Consider the following 21,493-nt stretch of genomic DNA (forward strand, 5'->3'; position numbering starts at 1 on the left):
ATTTATATGCAGCAGGACAACTGTACAAAATTTCATAGATCTAACTACAATAGTTTAAAAAATTGAAATTTCACATCATTCTACTCTTAAGTTAAGAGAATCTTCTATATACCAACAGACAGAGAAGCAGATAGCCAGTATGCCGAAATGAAACCATCATTTAATGATAGCTATTTAGACACGAGTACGAAATAAGTTACAACATAAGCCTTGACGAGCGTCGTAAACAATTTAACAGTGTATTAATAGCCGTTATAGGAGTGTTGCATATGATATTTTTCCACAAGATACTTAAGTAGTAAGAAAAAACTATACATTTATTTATAAAGGTTCGAATTTAGTGATATTGACGATATGGAACTATCAGAAAAATCTGAAATAGTGAAATATTAACACTGAAAGCAATAATGTACGCCTATGTCTAGTTATCATAACTACGGAAATAAACAAAGGGAAACACAGTTTCGATTATGTGAGTTTGTGGTTTTTCAATCAATATTTGATTTTAAAATGTCTGACATCAGTGATATTGACGATGCGAAACTAATTTCAATACTTATTGAAATAATGGAGGGAGCTATGAATGTGAGTAATAATTTATTACCTCAAAATCGAAGAATATTTATGAAAAATTTTATGGACAATTCATAGACTGGAGAAGAACAAAAAATATAACATTATTTTCAGAAAATGTACTGATAATTTTTATTCAGCAATTATCAAAGAAAATGAAATCACCCATTATTTTGTTACTAACATCTGAATAAAGTTTGTAAATTGTTCAAATAAAATTAAGGGGACACTTCACTAATAGTGACAACTTTTTTCCTCACCATTTTCTTCACCAAATTTTGAGATCGTCTTTACTATGTAAAAGACTAACAAAATACAAATTTTGAACTTTCAAATGTTTTTTACTTTTGATTATCTTTTTCTATTTTTTTAGAAATATTTTCAAACCCAAGTTTTTAGTCGAAGATTTCAATTTTTAAGCTCTGATTTTTTGTTACGTTCACAAGACATAGAGAAACATTTATATTCATTAATTTTATAAAATATCTCATTTATTCACTTTGGAAAAAAAATTGAAATTTTAAAAATGTTATTTTTCCTATAATTCATGAAAAATATTAATAAAATAAAACTAGCAGCAATTCTCAGAAAATAAATGCATAGAAACATGCATCTATCTCATAAATACTTGCAATAAAAGTTTCATCCTGATTGATTATTATATTTGGCATAAAAAGTTGTTGTTGAATCAAGAAAAATAAACTTGCGGAAAAATGGATTTGAAAGTAGAATGAATATTTGGTCTATGTATATTAAAATTCTCCTCCGCTACATTCATCTAGTAACTTCAGGGGGCGAATTTTAGAACAGAAAGTTACTAGATTTGTAATCAGAAATGTGTAAAATACAATTCTTTGATGAAAAAATAATTTTCACAGTTCTTTATCTAAAATAGAGATAGAGAAAATACACAGTCAATCAGTAAATTTTAATATGGGAGCAGAAAAAAGCTTTTTATACCAAGGATATTGAAAAATTTTATTTCCACAAAAACCTTGAAAGCGACTTTTGTAACAAAACATTACTTTTTCTTTACACTTCGTATAATAGGAAACAAAATAATAAAATTAAAGTAAAACAATAAACAAAGGATTTGATGAAAGGAAAAAGAAAGAAGGCACAACAAGAAAAATAAAGAGGGAAGAGAAAATAACAAAATAAGAAATAAAGAAGGAAAGAAGGTTGACAGAGATAATGAAATGGAGAATAAAGAATAAGAAAGAAAAGGAAGGGAGGTATAACAGAAGAGCGAGGAAAGAAACAGAAATAAAGCACCGCGAGCAGGCCGCTACGCTCCCGGATTGCTTCTCTGTATTGTGTGGAGTGATCGATAGGGCGAACTGCAACGCGCGTACTTAACGCACACAAACACCTTGCTGCTGCTACCTGCAGCTTAGTGGTCAAAGACACGCCGCTACAGGACGCCCAGCAGTACGCATCTCCATGCCAGCCCATTCTTTTGGAGTACCACCTCCATGACAACTGACTACTTTCCTGCGTCATCAACATCACAACTCTCTCAGGTGGTGATTCGTTTCCATTACAATTCACTACTTCACTATATCATCTCCATGAGATGACTCATTTTCATGATAGCTCACTACTTTGGTGTATTATTCCCATGACAACTCACTCCCGCGATGCATTATCATCTCCATGGCAACACACTACTTTGGTGTATTACTTCCATGACAATTCACTCCTCCGATGCATCATCATCTCCATGACAACACACTACTTTGGTGTATTATCTCCATGACAACTCACTCCCGCGATGCATCATCATCTCCATGACAACACACTACTTTGGTGTATTACCTCCATGACAACTCACTCCTCCGATGCATCATCATCTCCATGACAACACACTACTTTCGTGTATTAACTCCATGACAACTCACTCCTGTGATGCATCATCATCTCCATGACAACACACTACTTTGGTGTATTACCTCCATGACAACTCACTCCTCCGATGCATCATCATCTCCATGACAACACACTACTTTCGTGTATTAACTCCATGACAACTCACTCCTGTGATGCATCATCATCTCCATGACAACACACTACTTTGGTGTATTACCTCCATGACAACTCACTCCAATGATGCATCATCATCTCCATAACAATACAATACTTCGGTGTACTACCGTCATGAAAACTCATTCCTTCGATGCATCATGATCTTCATGTCAACTCACCTCCATGACAACTCACCTCTGTGATGATTAATCTCCATGAAAGTTCACTACTTTGGAGTATTACCGCCATTAAACTCACACCCGAGATACATCATCACACATCACCATGATAGTTCATTACTATGGTGTATTACCTCCATGACAATTCATTCCTGCGATGCACCATTATCTCCATGACAACTGACTACTATGGTTTACCATCTCCATGATAATTCCTCCCTGTGATGATTAATTTTCATGGGGGCTCACTATCTTGGTGTATCATCTCCATGACATCTCACTCCCATGATGATTCATCCCCATGACAGTTCACTATTTTGGGGTATCACCTTCAAGACAATTCATCCCTGTGATGATTCATTTTCATGGCGGCTCACTACTTTGGTGTATCATCTCCATGACAACTCACTCCCATGACGATTCATCTCCATGACAGTTTGCTACTTTGAGGTATCACTTTCAAAACAACTCAGTCATGTGATGATTAATCTCCATGATAAACCACTACTTTGGAGTACTATCTCCATGACAGCTCATTCCTGTGATGTATCATCTTCATGATAGCTTATTACTTAGGTGTACCACCTCAGTGATAACTGACTTTTGATATATAGTATCATCTCCGTGGCAAGTTACTAGTTTGATGTAGCACTTCCATGACAACTCACTTCTGCGAAGTATAATCTCCATGACAACTAATACCCATCGGCATAGCTCAGTCGGCTAAGGCGTTTGACTGCCGATCCGGGGTTCGCTTCCCGCTTGAGCTGATTACCTTGTTAGATTTTTTCCCAGGCTTTCCCCAACCATAAGACGAATGTCAGGTAATCTATGGCGAATCCTCGGACCTATCTCGCCAAATACCATCTCACTATCATCAATCTCATCGACGCTAAATAACCTACCAGTTGATAGAGCGTCGTTAAATAACTATGTAAAAAACACAGTTCATTACTTTGGTTTACCAGCTCAGTGATAACTGACTCTTGATATGCAGTATCATCTCCATGGCGACTCATTACTTTGCTGTACCACCTCAGTGATAATTGACTCTTTTGCTATATAATATTAATGGTAGCTTATTATTTAGATGTATCATCTCCGTGACAGGTCATTCATTGGGTGTACCATCTCCATGAGAACTCATAATTTGGTCTACCCTCTTCTTGGCAATTCTGTGTACCATCTCTATGATAACTCGCTTCTTTGGTATACCATCTGCTTGGCAACTCATTTCTTTAGTATACAACTTCAAGGGCAATTTAGTTGTTCCGTGTACAATCTCCACGACAACTAATCGATACACATCTACATGACAGACCCTTGTTTGGTGTACATCTGTACAATCTCCATAACAATTTACTTCTTCGATACACATCGTCATGATAACCTACTCCTTTAATATACAACCTCATGACAACTACTTTATTTATTTTACCGTCTTCATGATTGATAACCCATTGCTTTCGTTTATAACACATTGCAACTTAGTCGTTTCATTCACTCACTAGTTTTCAGTCTTAATGACAATCTACTCCTTTGGTCTATCGTCCTCATGACAACCGATTTTCTTGGTTTTTTTGCCTCCATGATAACTCACTCTTTTGGTGTACAGTCTCTAGTACAATCCGTTCATTTGTATAATCTCCAGTCTTTCGGTTTATCGCCTCTATGACAACTCACTCATTTCATGCGTCTCCATGACAACCCACTCCCTTGCTCTACCAACTCCATGACAACCGACTCCTTTGGTTTATTGTCTCCATGACATCTCACTCCCCTGGTTTACCGTCATCACAACAACCCTATTTTCTATTCTCTATTCCCAATGGCAATCCACTCCTTCGGTGCACAGTCTCCATGACAACGCATTACTTTGGTTTACCGTCTCCATGACAACTAGGATCCGCAATATCCGCGGCAACGAGCCGCCCGTGATTCGAAAGACAGAGCCGGATGCAGGATGAGGGATGGTGGTTAGGGGTGGGGGGCTCTTTGTGCTGCGACCATGGTGGATAGGGGCACCCGTATCTGTGACGTATCAGGAGCCCCGACGTATTTAACCCCTGGCAGACCGCAGCGGCTGCCCGCGCCGAGCGACACGCTGCAACAAATCCCGCGGTCGCGGGCTCAATGCCCGTGAGATTTATATGGCACCTGATACAGCACCCCGCTGAATCCTTCTGTGCTATTTTCTTCTTTCTTTTTACTCATTTCTTTAATAATTTTATTCTTCAAATCTTTCTTCGGTAATTACATTTTATTTTTGTATCTTTCTCTTTTACATTCTTTTTCCGTCGCATAAATTGTAACACTTAAAGTAAATGGTCTCATGTGAAGCCTCTACTTGTCAAAATGCGTCATACTCCCTTCAAGCAATGATAGAGACAAAAGGGACCTCGCGTAGGCCTACACCTGTCAGTAGTTCACTCACAAGTGCCTTTCGATCATACCTGAAATCGAGCAGAGATCCGAGAACATGACTTCACGACACTTTTGCCAAATTGTGGATATAGTTTTTGTTGTGTTTGCAGTGGACAATTTAACTATGAGTTCTAGTTTTCTACTACATTTCATAAAATTCAGAGCACTCAAAGAACAATAAATGAGGAGTGTCAATTCAGTGTTGCTCACGGAACAAAAGTAGTGGTGATTTGAGTAAACTATCGATATTACAATATTCGGTATCGACACAAATTACATCTGTATCAGAAATGTCATAACCTACATGGGAAGCAAATGCATTGGCATATCGAAATTAATTTATCCTTATAAGTGAAACAATTGCATCCTTCAACTGGGAGTGGAACGTATCCCCAGTGCATAATTTTAAAATAATATTCAGAATTCAAATATTTATATTGAACACAAAAGTACACAATTAATATCATGCGAACGAAACTGTAGAATGGAAAACATGAGTGAATATTATTTTCAGTTCAGAATGCGTTCTTTTAGTAAAACTATGCTACGATCTCATGATATGTATCCCAAAACATAAGAAGCACCTATCTCCATAAAAATGAAAAGCAAATGAATGAATGGAGGAAATTATAAAAAAAAATCACATTTATTTCAGATCATATACTCACAAACACGAAACCAAAGGCATGGATTCGATATGTTTGCTTGAACCCAAGTGTTTAACGAGCACTGCTTTCAAACATAGTAGTAATATCGGTCCTAGAATTTATAATAAATTAATAAAGAAATTATCTAATCCATTTAATTGCAACAGTTTCAGATTTAAAAAATATGTAAGCAATTTGTTATGAGTAAATATTAATTTTTAGGTGTTATTTTATTGTAATTTATGCATGTAACTTTATTATGTATTGAATCCTCCCTGAGCACGAGATCACTCTCTTTCAGGGGAGTGCTAGAATTTTGTATATTCACAATTTCATTTTATTATATTTTTCTGGCAATAAAATTATTATTATTATTATTATTATTATTATTAAAAATTAATATTTATTAACTACAAAATATGGGTTTTCACTCGGTGGTAGTTATAGAAAAAATAACAAGAAGCACAGGAAAACTAAAAAAAAATGCGAGTACAAAGTAGGAATATAAAGAAATAATATGTTACATTACTAAATACACTCTTCAATATTAACATTTTCAACAGCCCGTGTACATTCTCCAATCACCACACATTAATTGCACTCATCACTCGGTTATTATATCTTACTGCACTGTTTCTATAGCTCATGCATTTTCATTGCAAAACACTGCACACACTCTACAACTGATTGCACTTACACTACTATTTATTGCGGAATCACTATAACTCACAATCACTGTAAATCTAGCTTGTTACTCGGACACTATAACTCACTGAATTGGCTCTGTAGCTCACACACACTATCTCTCACTGTACTTTCATTATTACGCTCTACTCACTCATAACTAACTCACTTTTGTTATAACTGTAATAAATAACGAGAATATTATACTACCGTCTATTAGTGAAGTCCTTAACTCTAATTTTTAAAACAAAGATTATTGGTAAAGCCTTTATTAAGTCTGCAGGTAAAGCATTCCAGTTTCTGATAGTAGCCTACGGTATGCGATAAGATTAAGAAATATATAACGTGGAAAATGCACAGTAATAAATTACCTGAAAATTAGCGGAGTAAAAAATAAATTTTTGAAGATGTATGAGATGATACTTACTTACTTACTTACTTACTTACTTACTTACTTACTTACTTACTTACTTACTTACTTATTGGCTTTTAAGGAACTCGGAGGTTCATTGCCGCCCTCACATAAGCCCGCCATTGATCCCTATCCTGAGCAAGATTAATCCAGTCTCTACCATCATATCCCACCTCCCTCAAATCCATTTTAACATTATCTTCCCATCTACGTCTCGGCCTCCCCAAATGTCTTTTTCCCGCCGGCCTCCCAACTAACACTCTATATGCATTTCTGGATTCGCCCATACGTGCTACATGCCCTGCCCATCTCAAGCGTCTGGATTTAATGTTCCTAATTAGGCCTATGTCAGGTGAAGAATACAATGCGTGCAGCTCTGCGTTGTGTAACTTTCTCCATTCTCCTGTAACTTCATCCCTCTTAGCCCCAAATATTTTCCTAAGAACCTTATTCTCAAACACCCTTAATCTCTGTTCCTCTCTCAAAGTGAGAGTCCAAGCTTCACAACCATATAGAACAACCGGTAATATAACTGTTTTATAAATTCTAACTTTCAGATTTTTTGACAGCAGACTAGATGACAAAAGCTTCTCAACCGAATAATAACACACATTTCCCATATTTATTCTGCGTTTAATTTCCTCCTGAGTGTCATTTATATTTGTTACTGTTGCTCCAAGATATTTGAATTTTTCCACCTCTTCGAAGGATAAACCTCCAATTTTTATATTTCCATTTCGTACAATATTCTGGTCACGAGACATAATCATATACTTAGTCTTTTCGGGATTTACTTCCAACCCTATCGCTTTACTTGCTTCAAGTAGAATTTCCGTGCTTTCCCTAATCGTTTGTGGATTTTCTCCTAATATATTCACGTCATCCGCATAGACAAGAAGCTGATGTAACCCGTTCAATTATAAACCCTCTGTGTTATCCTGAACTTTATGAGATGATAGCGTTCATAAATCTAAGTAGGCCGCTAAACATTAACAAGCATAATAATTTAGACAGATTATAATGTCAGAGGATCCTCATTCTACAAAAGTTAAGGAGTAACCAAATTAGTAATCTGTTAAATAATTAAGTAAACAAGAGAAACGATTAATTAAAATAAGAATAGTAAAAGATTTAGGAATAGTGAATATAGTGAATAGTGAATTTATTGTAATAATATACCGATCTAAAATTGTTTATAGATTATGAACAAGTATAGGATAAGAACAAAAAGTTAAAGTGTGATATTTTAGTATTGACAGAAGGAAGAAAGAATAATCCAGTTAAATAATTAAAGTACAGAGAACAGAGAAATAGAATAAGAATCACCTAAAGCGGAGGAGAACAAATGTCTGAGACCAGAGGCAGAGGATAGAGGGTGTACTGAGCGTCAGTATCAAAAGAGTCATATTAGAGGAAACATATACATATAATGTTATTATTATCTTATTCATGTTGTATTGTATGATAGTATAGTAGGTGCACAATATTAAATAATATTAAATTGTTACTATCAGAGTTAAGTTAGGAAGTAGTTCATAGTACTAGTGAAATTATACTAGTAGTCAGAAAGTACCGGAACTTCGTGTGGCAACTTCTCTGCCTCGTCCGTGTGGTATGTAACCTACTCTCCAGGCGTATAGACTCAGTGCGGCTACGCATGAGAATGGGAAAGACTAACGTTGCCGGAAATCAATCGAAATACAGTGCAGCTCTCAGCTTCGTTTAATGAAGACGTGTAATACAGTGCAGCTCTCAGCTTCGTTTAATGAAGACATGCAATACAGTGCAGCTCTCAGCTTCGTTTAATGAAGACGTGTAATACAGTGCAGCTCTCAGCTTCGTTTAATGAAGACGTGAAATACAGTGCAGCTCTCAGCTTCGTTTAATGAAGACGTGTAATACAGTGCAGCTCTCAGCTTCGTTTAATGAAGACGTGTAATACAGTGCAGCTTTCCGCTTCGTTTAATGAAGACGTGTAATACAGTGCAGCTTTCCGCTTCGTTTAGTGAAGACGTGTAGGTATATGTGATAAAATGAGCTTGAAAGAGCAGAGGCCAAGTGTATGGAGAAGAAGCAATGTCTCGGACCCGAGTGTATGAATGGCACAAGCGCTTCACAAGTGGCCATCCTTCAACGGATGATGATCCACGTTCAGGAAGACCCAGATCGGCAAGAACGGAAGAAATGATAGCTCGAGTTGCACAAGAAACCAGACGAGACCGCAGACAGTCAATAGATGATGTGGCTACTTTGTTAGGCATTTCGCATGGTTCTGTGCAGTCCATTCTCCACAATGATTTGAAAATGCAACGTGTGCGTGAGCACGTTGTTCCAAGAAGCCTACCAGATGAGCAGCGGGAACAGCGGCAACTGGTTAGTGGAGACCTGATTGGCAGGGTGGACTAGGATCCAACTCTCTTGCACAGAGTGATCACAGTGACAGACATGGTGTTTCCTTTACGACCCGCAGCCAAAGCGTAATCTTCAACGTGAAAATCTCCCGGCTCACCACGGCAAAAGAGATTCCGTGCCGACTGATCAAAGGGGAAAGTAATGCTTGAAGTGTACTTTGATATCCAGGGTCTCGTACATTTCGAGTTTATTCCTGAGTGTCGAACTGTCAGCAAGAAGGCGTATGTTGCAATTCTTCGGCATCTTCGTGATGCAGTTCGACGAAGAAGACCCAACTTGTGGCAAGGACAGAATTCGGTTCTCCATCATGACAATGTCCCAGCACATCGGTCGCTCTTGGTAAGAGAATTCCTCGCACAACACAAAATACCTGTCCTTCCACAGACACTATACTCTCCAGATCTTGCTCCAGCAGATTTCTACTTATTTCTAAAGGTCAAAGCCCTACTCAAGGGACGGCGGTTTACGTCATCCAAAGAGGTGAAAATTCATGCGACAAGCGCTCGGCGAGCAAGTGACCAAAGATGGGCTGCAGGAATATTTCGAGAAGTGATATGGACGCTGGCAGAAGTGTGTCACTGCCCAGGGGGCGTAGTTTGAAGGCGGTGTTGTGTAAATGGTTATATGCCATCTGCAACTAAGGTTGCACATGTCTATACGCCTGGAGAGTAGATGACATACTACAGTACATGGGCAAGACAGAGAAGTTGCCTATAGAGCATGGCGTTGCCATCCAAAGTTCCGGTACTTTCTGACTCTACTAGTATATGAAGCTTCCACTGCAAGAATTATGGATGTCACTTTCTTGTCGAAAATGAACCAAGACTGTAAATGCATAGCTTAAGACATATAGAATGTACATACAGAGTTATATGGCATTAACACCGATAGTCATTGTCCAGTAATGATCGGAAAATCACAGTTAAGCTTCGAGCGCTAAGCATTTCAAACTTTCAATTGCTTCTCCTGAAAAATGTATTCTAAATAACATCCATCATTCTTGCAGTGGACTCTTCATATTATATTTGTATTTGATATGGGAATGAGGATTTGAACTGGAATGCATTAAATCCTCCATGTCCAGACAAGATTGATGAGAAATAAATAAATAAATAAAAAGTCTATGTAAGGTGACTCGAAAATGCCATAATATTGGTCTGACGTTATAAAACAATAGCGGTTTCTGAGTTGGACGAGGTGATCAACTGTTCTCATGCAATCCGTTGTTGAAACTTACTACGACATCTTTTCTTGCTGAAAAGTTGCACAAGTCTTATGCATGGTATATTGTGCAAATGTGTACTAACACATCACTCTGGTCATCTGCACTTAGAACGGATTTTGTACTTCACATTGCACTTTTCATTGAAATAACGTATTTCCCTTCCTCTTAAAACCCCCACAGAGATTTAATGCAAGAGCTTACAAAAAATTAGAAACGTTGCAGAATAAAAGCTTAATTAGAGATCTAGATTGCAAAAAAATTAAAACTTTATACGATAAAAAATCATTCACTCATGTCCTGTCACTCCTCTTGGAAACATAGGAGGGTTGTAAACGTTCGCCACCGATCACGATTTGATTGAAGCCAATAAAATAAAAAAAATTACTGTCTCATAATTATATACAAATATATGACTAATGTGGAACTTTCGATGGTTCAATAAGGGTATGACATACAAAATGTTTCATTCCCTGCTTAAACCCCACACTGCTTCAATGATCCATCTCACACAAATCTTACAGGATAAGATATTAATTGCTTGGCTAGCTTATAAAAAAGCTAAAAACCTTATATATATGCAGTATATATGTATATTCATATAGAGAGAGAAGAGAGAGAGGGGTTCTTTCCTTACCCGCGGGGAATTTACTCTCCCGTCTAGCGGGCGAGAACACTCTGATTCCCGCCACACAGAAGCAGTAATAGGCGGACAGGTGCGCGGTCGGAGAACAGCACGTGTTATTCACAGACTAATTCTCACCACATGGAAACAATATGAGGCAGTCTGGCAGGCAAACAACTGTTTTGCACGTGCTATTCGTATACTGTACGCTCTTTCATGACCCTACATCTTGGCTAAGTACAGTATAGTCAGTTGAGTTCTAATGGCTCGTAACAGATACATGTTAGAACAGGGAGTTTTTCTTCCTATATACTCGTACGATAAGTTTGTAAAAACGAAATCTGTAGTAACTGTAAGAAAAAGATTGCGGGAAGAATCTACAGATTCTGCAGTTTCAGATGCATCGAGTTTACGAGATATAGTCAGGAAATTAAGAGACACTGGCATCTTAATTGATAAAAAAAAAACCTCACGCGCGCTGCAGAGTTTTTACTGAAGAAAGTTTGGATGACATTGGTGCTAGGTTCGAAAATTTGCCGCAAAAATATCTCAAGACGTTTAGCGCTGGAGGTTGGTGTAGGCCTATATAAATCAGCAAGAGTCACAACGAAGTTACTTCAATTGAAACTACATGAGACAACACAAGTGCATGAATCCAACCAGGCGATCTTGACAGCAGAGTGAACTTTGTAAACGAGTGATACCTACAAAGTGTTCTTATCGATATGAATAACACGTAAAAAGCAGCTATTTGCCCGCCAAACTGACTCATATTGCTTCCATGTGTTGAGAATTTATTTTTTTATTTTTTTTATTTTAGTTGGTTATTTAACGACGCTGTATCAACTACTAGGTTATTTAGCGTCGATGAGATTGGTGATAGCGAGATGATATTTGGCGAGATGAGGCCGAGGATTCGCTATAGAGTACCTTGCATTCACATTACGGTTGGGTAAAACCTCGGAAAAAACCCAACCAGGTAATCAGCCCAAGCGGGGATCGAACCCGCGCCCGAACGCAACTTCAGACCGGTAGACAAGCGCCTTAACCGATTGAGCCACGCCGGTGGCTTTTGAGAATTAATCTATGAATAACACATGCTATTTGATCACTTGCTCACCTGTCCATCTACTGCTTCTTCCGTGTTGCGGGGATCACAGTGCTGTCGTCCGCTAAACGAGAGAGTGAAATCCCCGCGGGTAGGGATAAAACCTCTCTGTATAATGATTTGGATTAATAAGACATTAGATCTACAAGAAATAATTGTTTCTTTAATCCCAATTAACGTAGTAACTGATTTCTAAGATGGAAAATATTCAGATAATTTATTAGCGCAAATGGATGTACAAACTCAAGTAAACCTTTTCTGCCAGGGCTGCTTGGAAAATTATTGTTAAATACTGACATGCATTCTAAATGACGAAGAAGTATGTACTGATGATGATTCTACTCGTTAAATAAGAAGAATAATGACACAGATAAACTATTTGGCTCGAATATTGCCCTGAATTACAATGTCTACTTTCTCATCACAACTGTGCAGCAATACAGAAATCGTTAAATTAACGGACAGATACATCGACGTATGTACACACATTTCACCAATATTTTTCCATAATTAAATTAGCGTTACAAATACACAGAAGTTTAACTTTGTATCAAGAGAACTCATACGACCCTGTGTGAGTTTGACGTGTACTTTGTTATTGCTATAGGCTAACACATTTATACTATTAATTTAAATGAATTATTCACATACAGACTTAAGTTACTACAAATAATAAGCCTGAGATTATCGATAAGCTCATTTTAGTGCAAAGTATTAGAACAGTGATATTTTTTAAGGTTAGTGAAATCAGTATAGTGTCGGTGAAATGTGTCGTAGTTTCAGTGCAGTGAGTGGTTGACAGCGAGTACTTGTGCGCGTTTGGACATATCATACTCGTGGGTTTTAGTTAGAACTTAGGGTTAAGATGTAAATTTGATTTACTTTAAATGGTATTTTAAGTGATCGTGCTTCATTTAATTTAAGATGCTCCTTGTTAATATTATTACACTAATGTTATTAGTTTATTATTATTATTATTATTATTATTTATTAGTATTAATTATTAGTAGGTTTGTTATTATTGTCATTATTGAGTGTAATTAGTTATCATTACCACCGGTTATTTACCCATTTGCAGTGTGAATAAATACATACACATAAACATATACATTATTAATTTACAAATGAACGAAATGAGTCGGTCTTATTGTGTGGTGTTAATACCTTAATGTTGTTAACTCTATGTGGTTCCTAGGATATGAAATCGTGATAATACTAAAAACGACAAAACAAAATTGCTGTTAAGTTCATTTTATGTGCTTTAATAATTACAATATAACTGAAACTTAATCATTCTTGTTGCATGATGTTAACACAGTCTACGTTAAGTATAAGTTATTTTGTTGCTAGAATAAAAAATCGTGGTAATATAAGGTCAGTTGTAAAAACAATTAACCTCACATTAATCTTGAGTTATACTTAGCTGAGAATTTTTAGTTGTGTAAATACTAACTTTGGTTCATTTTGTCTTAACTTTAAAGTTATATACATATAACTGACGAATCTTCTCAAGTTAATCATATTAAATTAAGTTTAGAGAAAATATTTCTGAAAGAAAAGAAGAGAAAAGTTCCTTCTTATAAGTAAATTGGTGAGTAAAGTTTACTTTCATTGTATTTAAACAGACTTTTGTTAATTTTTAAGTTCCGACTGTGGTGAAATGATACTACACACACTTTTAATATTTCTTCTAGGTAAAGTTAAATTACAAATTAATGTAATTATTTCCAAGTTTTTTATTATTCTAATAACTCATATGATAATACTGAATGCCGCCGTGCTCCTTCGTCCGTTGGACTCGATGACAACAAATTTAAAATGGGATTTTGATTACCAAAATTTGCAGTGGGAGAATCTGAATAAAGGTTGCGTCCTCAGTTACAACCACAAACAAAATGAAATCATGTTCTGAATCCAAAGTCCATGATCCTCCTCACACACATTGAAACACATATCCAGGAAGCGGTGAATTACATAATTTCTCCCTCATTGGTGAAACTGACTTTACATACGAATTTCATCAAGTTTCGAGATGTTGCCATATACTACGTATATTACTGCAAATGTCACTTAGTACTAAATCTAGTTTACATGTTCATGACTAAGTTTTATACAACATATTATGTAGAAATTAGAGATGAACAACGATAGAGAAAGCAAGACTAACAGCGCCCGCAAAGCCGGAAACCCGCACGACAATGTTGTATACGTCGCGTCGTTGACGTAAAGACTGCTTGTAAGTGTTTCGAGACGTCGAGATTTATCACTCCCGAAGTCCCTAACGTCAAGCAGCCTTGAATCGCCACAGTTGTTTATACCTGACTGAACTTTTATCTACTTTGGCAACTGTTATATATGTATAAACAATCAAGTAGCCTATTAGAAACATCATCTCTACCTTTCAGTGTATAGGCTAATAATCCCTTCCCCAGTCTTTATTTAATTACTAGGCCCTTATTAAAAGGCTAGGGATTTTCTTTTCATATGTTTGAAATCGAGTGTGCAATCTCAAGTAAAAATATAGGTATTAACGTTATGATTTATGTTTCTTGGAAATGCAAATTTATTTGAGAATTGTTTTTTTTTTTTCTATTTATATAACCATGGATAATATCATATAATAGAACGAGAACATTTTGATAACTAACATACTGTTCTGTTTGGTCTTTATGTCTCATTTAAACATTTATAATATTGTTTATTTCAATTATATATGTTATTGAAAGTTACGAAATCTTTCCGCGCCGACCAAATGCTATTTCGAGAATGATGAGCGAGACTCGAAGCGCACGAGAATGACGAGACGAGACTCGAAAGACAAATGCAACGAACACAGCGAGAGAGAGCGGCAGTTAGTTTTGTTCATCCCTAGTAGAAACTAACCTTCAGTCATTTACTAATATTCAGCTAAAAATAACCTATTGTTAGTTGCTTTCATACAACTGGGCCTAAAACTAACATAAGGAAATTCGTTTTAAGTTAAACTCTGTCTTAAACTCAATGGGCCGTATTCATTGACATTTTTAGCGCGGGCTTCCGGTGGATGATGCACGTTTTTCGTATTCATAAACCAGTGTTAGCGATAGGATATGATCTGAATTCTGTACTAGTAACCAGTGGATAGCCGGGGCTAGCTTAGTACGCTCGTAGCGCGTGCTGCGAAATGTCTATGAACAGCACCCAATCTTGTTTACGTAATATTATCCCAATATGGTTGGTAGAATACGAAACTGACAAGAAAAATCGCCATTACATTCATTTTACGAATATCGCATTATAACTGAATCTTAGATTCAATCCTGTTATGGCGTAGCATTAACACAATCCATGTCAACTCCACGAGTAGGCAGGCCTCTATGGTTGCTAGGATACGAAATCATAGTACTAAAAGAAATCGCTGTTAAGTTAATTTTATGAGTATTATTAATTACAATTTATTAAACCTTGGATTCTGTCTTGTTACGTCGCGTTTGCACAATCTCTGTCTGCTAATTGGCGTTCCTCTCTCTCGTAATGGACGCGGCACGAGCCGCGCTGTCAAAACAAAACACTGACGCTGCACAAAAACAATATCAATCAGCGTGATGGCACTCGCAAGACACGTAACGTGGGAGAAACAGTTGCCGGTCGCCGCCCGCCTCCTCCCCTCGCACCACCGCCTCCCTGGCGCACTCACTCCACCCTTATTATTACCCTTTACCTTATCTCCGTGCTCCAACCAAGCAGAATATATAATTTGCATTTTTCCTCCCCCGGATCCAATGGGGTGTGCGAGATTAGGCCGCCAGCTATTTGCAGAGAAAATAGTGCGGCAGCCGAGATTGGCTCCACTTTTTCTGAGGAATTACATTACTTAAGCCACGAGTTGGTAATCATATTGAAAGGGGGCGGCGAAGCAATTTTCGCTTATTTTTTCGTTAATGGGTTTATCTCGCACATTCAACCCCCAACAAAGGTTCGAGTGAAGTAACAAGAAAAAAAAGTTTTCGTAATAAACTAATGGATTTTTAAACGCCGCTGCGTCGCGGCGCAAGACCTTACCTTTCTGCTGTCGCGGGGTTCTGGAGGTAGGTCCCCCGCCCCCCTCTGGGTGCACTGGGGGCGTGGGCTGTCTTGTGCCCTTGGAGTTGGTGCTACAGCTGGAGGCAGAATCGCGGTCCGGAACTTCCTCCTTGATGAGCTTGGGCTCCATCGAGGCTGCGGGAAAAATGCAGGATGGATTAACATCTCACGACAGTGAGTATGAATCGGTTAACGAAGAGTAACATCTTACAACAGTGAGTATGAATCGGTTAACAAGAGTAACACCTATAACAATGAGTCTGAGTCGGTTATCAAAGAATAATATCGCAGAACAGTAAGTACAGACAAGTTAACGTGGAGTAATATCTCACAACTGTGAGTATGCATCAGTTAACGAAGAGTAACACCTATAACAGTGAGTCTGAGTCGGTTATCAAGGAGTAATATCTCAGAACAGTAAGTATAGACATGTTAACGTGGAGTAATATCTCACAACTGTGAGTCTGAATCGGTTAACGAAGAGTAACACCTTACAACAGTGAGTCTGAGTCGGTTATCAAGGAGTAATATCTCGGAACAGTAAGTTAAGTTAACGTGGAGTAATATCTCACAACTGTGCGTCTGAATCAGTTAACGAAGAGTAATACCTTACAGCAGTGTTGCTGAGTCGGTTATCAAAGAGTAATATCTCAGAACAGTAAGTTAAGTTAACGTGGAGTAATATCTCACAACTGTGAGTCTGAATCAGTTAACGAAGAGTAACACCTTACAACAGTGAGTCTGAGTCGGTTATCAAGGAGTAATATCTCAGAACAGTAAGTTAAGTTAACGTGGAGTAATATCTCACAACTGTGCGTCTGATTCGGTTAACGAAGAGTAACACCTATAACAGTGAGTCTGAGTCGGTTATCAAGGAGTAATGTCTCAGAACAGTAAATTAAGTTAACGTGGAGTAATATCTCACAACTGTGAGTCTGAATCGGTTAACGAAGAGTAACACCTTACAACAGTTGAGTCTGAGTCGGCTATCATGGAGTAATATCTCAGAACAGTAAGTACAGACAAGTTAACGTGGAGTAATAACTCACAACTGTGAGTCTGAATCGGTTAATGAAGAGTAACACCTTACAACAGTGAGTCTGAGTCGGCTATCAAGGAGTAATATCTCAGACCAGTAAGTATAGACAAGTTAACGTGGAGTAATATCTCACAACTGTGAGTCTGAATCGGTTAACGAAGAGTAACACCTTACAACAGTAAGTCTGAGTCGGTTATCAAGGAATAATGTCACAGAACAGTAAGTATAGACAAGTTAATATGGAATAATATCTTACAACTGTGAGTCTGAATCAGTTAACGAAGAGTAACACTTTACAGCAGTGTGTCTAAGTCGGTTGTCAAGGAGTAATATCTCAGAGCAGTAAGTTAAGTTAACGTGGAGTAATATCTCATAACTGTGAGTCTGAATCAGTTAACGAAGAGTAACACCTTACAACAGTGAGTCTGAGTCCGTTATCAAGGAGTAATGTCTCAGAACAGTAAGTATAGACAAGTTAACGTGGAGTAATATCTCACAACTGTGAGTCTGAATCGGTTAACAAAGAGTAACACCTATAACAGTGAGTCTGAGTCGGTTATCAAGGAGTAATATCTCAGAACAGTAAGTATAGACAAGTTAATGTGGAGATATATTTCAAAAGTGTGAACATGAATCAGTTAACGAAGAGTAACATCTTACAACAGTGAGTCTGAGTCGGTTATCAAGGAGTAATATCTCAGAACAGTAAGTATAGACAAGTTAATATGGAATAATATCTCACAACTGTGAGTCTGAATCGGTTAACGAAGAGTAACACCTTGCAGCAGTGAGTCTGAGTCGGTTATCAAGGAGTAATGTCTTACAACATGCGGTTGAACATGTCAGAGTGGTGAAACATTAAAACAATGAGTATTAACAAGTTAGCGTGGAGTAACATCTTACAACAAGTCTGAACAAGTTAATGTGGAGTAACATGCTGAAACAATGAGTCTGAACAATATAACGTGGAATAACATGCTAGAATGATTCTGAACAAGTTAACGTGGAGCAGCATGTCACAACAATGGTTCTGAACAAATTAACGTGGAGTAAAATGTTTTAACAATAGGTCTGAACAAATTAACGTGGAGTAGCATGTTACAACAATGAATCTGAACAAGTTAACGTGAAGTAGCATGTTACAACAATGAATCTGAACAAATTAACGTGGAGTCGCATGTTACAACATTGAATCTGAACAGATTAACGTGGGTTAGCATTTTATAACAATGCATCTGAACAAGTTAATGTGGAGTAACATATTAGAATGAATCTGAACAAGTTAACGTGGAGTAACATGTTACAAGAATGGGTATGAACAAATTAACGTGGGTTAGCATGTTATAACAAAGAATCTGAACAAATTAACGTGGAGTAACATGTTACAACAATGAGTCCAAACAAGTTAATATGAAGTAACATGTTGAATGAGTCTGAACAAGTGAACCTGGAGTAGTATGTTACAGCAGTGGGTCTGAACAAATTAACGTGAAGTAACATATTACAACATTGCTCTCAACAAGTTAATGTGAAGTAACATGTTTTTTATTTAGCTGTTTAACGACGCTGTAATAACTACGAGGCTGATTCGCTATAGATTACCTGACATTCGCCTTAAGGTTAAGGAAAACCTCAGAAGAAACCCACCCAGGTAATCAGCTCAAGCGAGAATCGAACCCACGCCCGAGAAAACTCCGGATCGGAAGGAAGGCGGCTCAGCCGACAGAGCTACGCCGATGACTCAGTAACGTGGTACAGCAATGAATTAACATCTCACAACAGAGCGTCTGAACATGTTAGCATGAATTACCTTCTCACAACAGATAGTCTGAATACGTTAGTGTGAATTAAGGTCACACAACTGTGAGTCTGAATAAGTTAGCGTTGCACAACAGAGATTCGGAATAAGCGTAAATTAATTTCCCACAACAGAAAGTCTGAATAAGTTAGAGTGGATTAGCTTTCTACAAAATATACTTTGAATTAGTTGGTATGAATTAAATTCTCACAAAAGTTGGTCTATATGAGTTAACGTAAATTAACTTCTCACGACAGTGAATCGGAATAAGGGTAAATTAATTTCCCACAACAGAAGATCTGAACAAGTTAGAGTGGATTAGCTTCCCACAAAATATAGTTTGAATAAGCGTGAATTAACTTCTCACAACAGATAGGCTGAATACGTTAGCGTGAATTAACTTCTCATAAACAGAAGGACTGAATACGTTAGCGTGAATTAACTTCTCACAACAGATAGGCTGAATACGTTAGCATGAATTAACTTCTCAATACAGATAGGCTGAATACGTTAGCGTGAATTAACTTCTCACAACAGACAGGCTGAATACGTTAGCGTGAATTAACTTCTCACAACAGATAGGCTGAATACGTTAGCGTGAATTAACTTCTCATAAACAGACAGGCTGAATACGTTAGCGTGAATTAACTTCTCACAACAGATAGGCTGAATACGTTAGCGTGAATTAACTTCTTACAACAGATGGACTGAATACGTTAGCGTGAATTAACTTCTCACAACAGATAGGCTGAATACGTTAGCGTGAATTAACTTCTCACAACAGATAGGCTGAATACGTTAGCGTGAATTAACTTCTCACAACAGATAGGCTGAATACGTTAGCGTGAATTATCTTCTCACAACAGATGGACTAAATACGTTAGCGTGAATTAATTTCTCACAACAGATAGGCTGAATACGTTAGTGTGAATTAACTTCTCACAAACAGGTGGAATGAATACGTTAGCGTGAATTAACTTCTCACATACAGATAGGCTGAATACGTTAGCGTGAATTAACTTCTCACAAACAAATGGACTAAATACGTTAGCGTGAATTAACTTCTCACAAACAGATAGACTGAATACGTTAGCGTGAATTAACTTCTCACAAACAGATAGACTGAATACGTTAGCGTGAATTAACTTCTCACAAACAGATAGGCTGAATACGTTAGCGTGAATTAACTTCTCACAAACAGATGGACTGAATACGTTAGCGTGAATTAACTTCTCACAAACAGATAGGCTGAATACGTTAGCGTGAATTAACTTCTCACAAACAGATGGACTGAATACATTAACGTCAATTAACTTCTCACAAACAGATAGGCTGAATACGTAAGCGTGAATTAACTTCTCACAAACAAATAGACTGAATACGTTAGCGTGAATTAACTTCTCACAACAGATAGGCTGAATACGTTAGCGTGAATTAACTTCTCACAACAGATAGGCTGAACACGTTAGCGTGAATTATCTTCTCACAACAGATGGACTGAATACATTAGCGTGAATTAACTTCTCACAACAGATAGGCTGAATACGTTAGCGTGAATTAACTTCTCACAGCAAATAGTTTGAATACGTTTGTATGGATTAACTTCCCACAACAGATAGGCTGAATACGTTAGCGTGAATTAACTTCCCACAGCAAATAGTTTGAATCAGTTAACGTGAATTAACTTCTCACAGGAAATAGTCTGAATAAGTTTGCGTGGATTAACTTCCTACAGCAGATAGTTTGAATCAGTTAACGTGAAATAACTTCTAACAGCAAATAGTTTGAATAAGTTTGTGTGGATTAACTTCCCACAGCGGATAGTTTGAATCAGTTAACGTGAATTAATTTCTCACAAACATATAGTTTGAATCAGTTAATGTGAATTAATTTCTCACAGGAAATAGTCTGAATAAGTTTGTGTGGATTAACTTCCCACAGCAGATAGTTTGAATCAGTTAACGTCATTTAACTTCTCACAGGAAATAGTCTGAATAAGTTTGCGTGGATTAACTTCCCACAGCAGATAGTTTGAACCAGTAAACGTGACTTAACTTCTCACAGGAAATAGTCTGAATAAGTTTGAGTGGATTAACTTCCCACAGCAGATAGTTTGAATCAGTTAACGTGAATTAACTTCTCACGGGAAATAGTCTGAATAAGTTTGTATGGATTACCTTCCCACAGCAGATAGTTTGAATCAGTGAACGTGAATTAACTTCTCACAGGAAATAGTCTGAATAAGTTTGTGTGGATTAACTTCCCACAGCAGATAGTTTGAAT

The 21,493-nt window shown here is 37.3% G+C and overlaps 1 protein-coding gene across 2 annotated transcripts in view; it reads right to left on the reverse strand.

Moving 5' to 3' along the window:
- Window positions 1-21,493, reverse strand: part of LOC138703562 (protein CBFA2T3-like) — a 330,694-nt gene that overhangs the window by 227,318 nt on the left and 81,883 nt on the right. For both annotated transcript variants that reach the window (XM_069831530.1, XM_069831531.1), the window contains exon 2: window positions 16,353-16,508. In XM_069831530.1, the coding sequence (XP_069687631.1) occupies window positions 16,353-16,503 (151 nt within the window). In that variant the 5' untranslated portion in view covers window positions 16,504-16,508. The remainder of the gene's footprint in view (window positions 1-16,352; window positions 16,509-21,493) is intronic.

This window comes from Periplaneta americana, chromosome 7 (assembly GCF_040183065.1).
Source record: "Periplaneta americana isolate PAMFEO1 chromosome 7, P.americana_PAMFEO1_priV1, whole genome shotgun sequence".
In the NCBI taxonomy this organism is placed as follows: Eukaryota; Metazoa; Arthropoda; class Insecta; order Blattodea; family Blattidae; genus Periplaneta; species Periplaneta americana.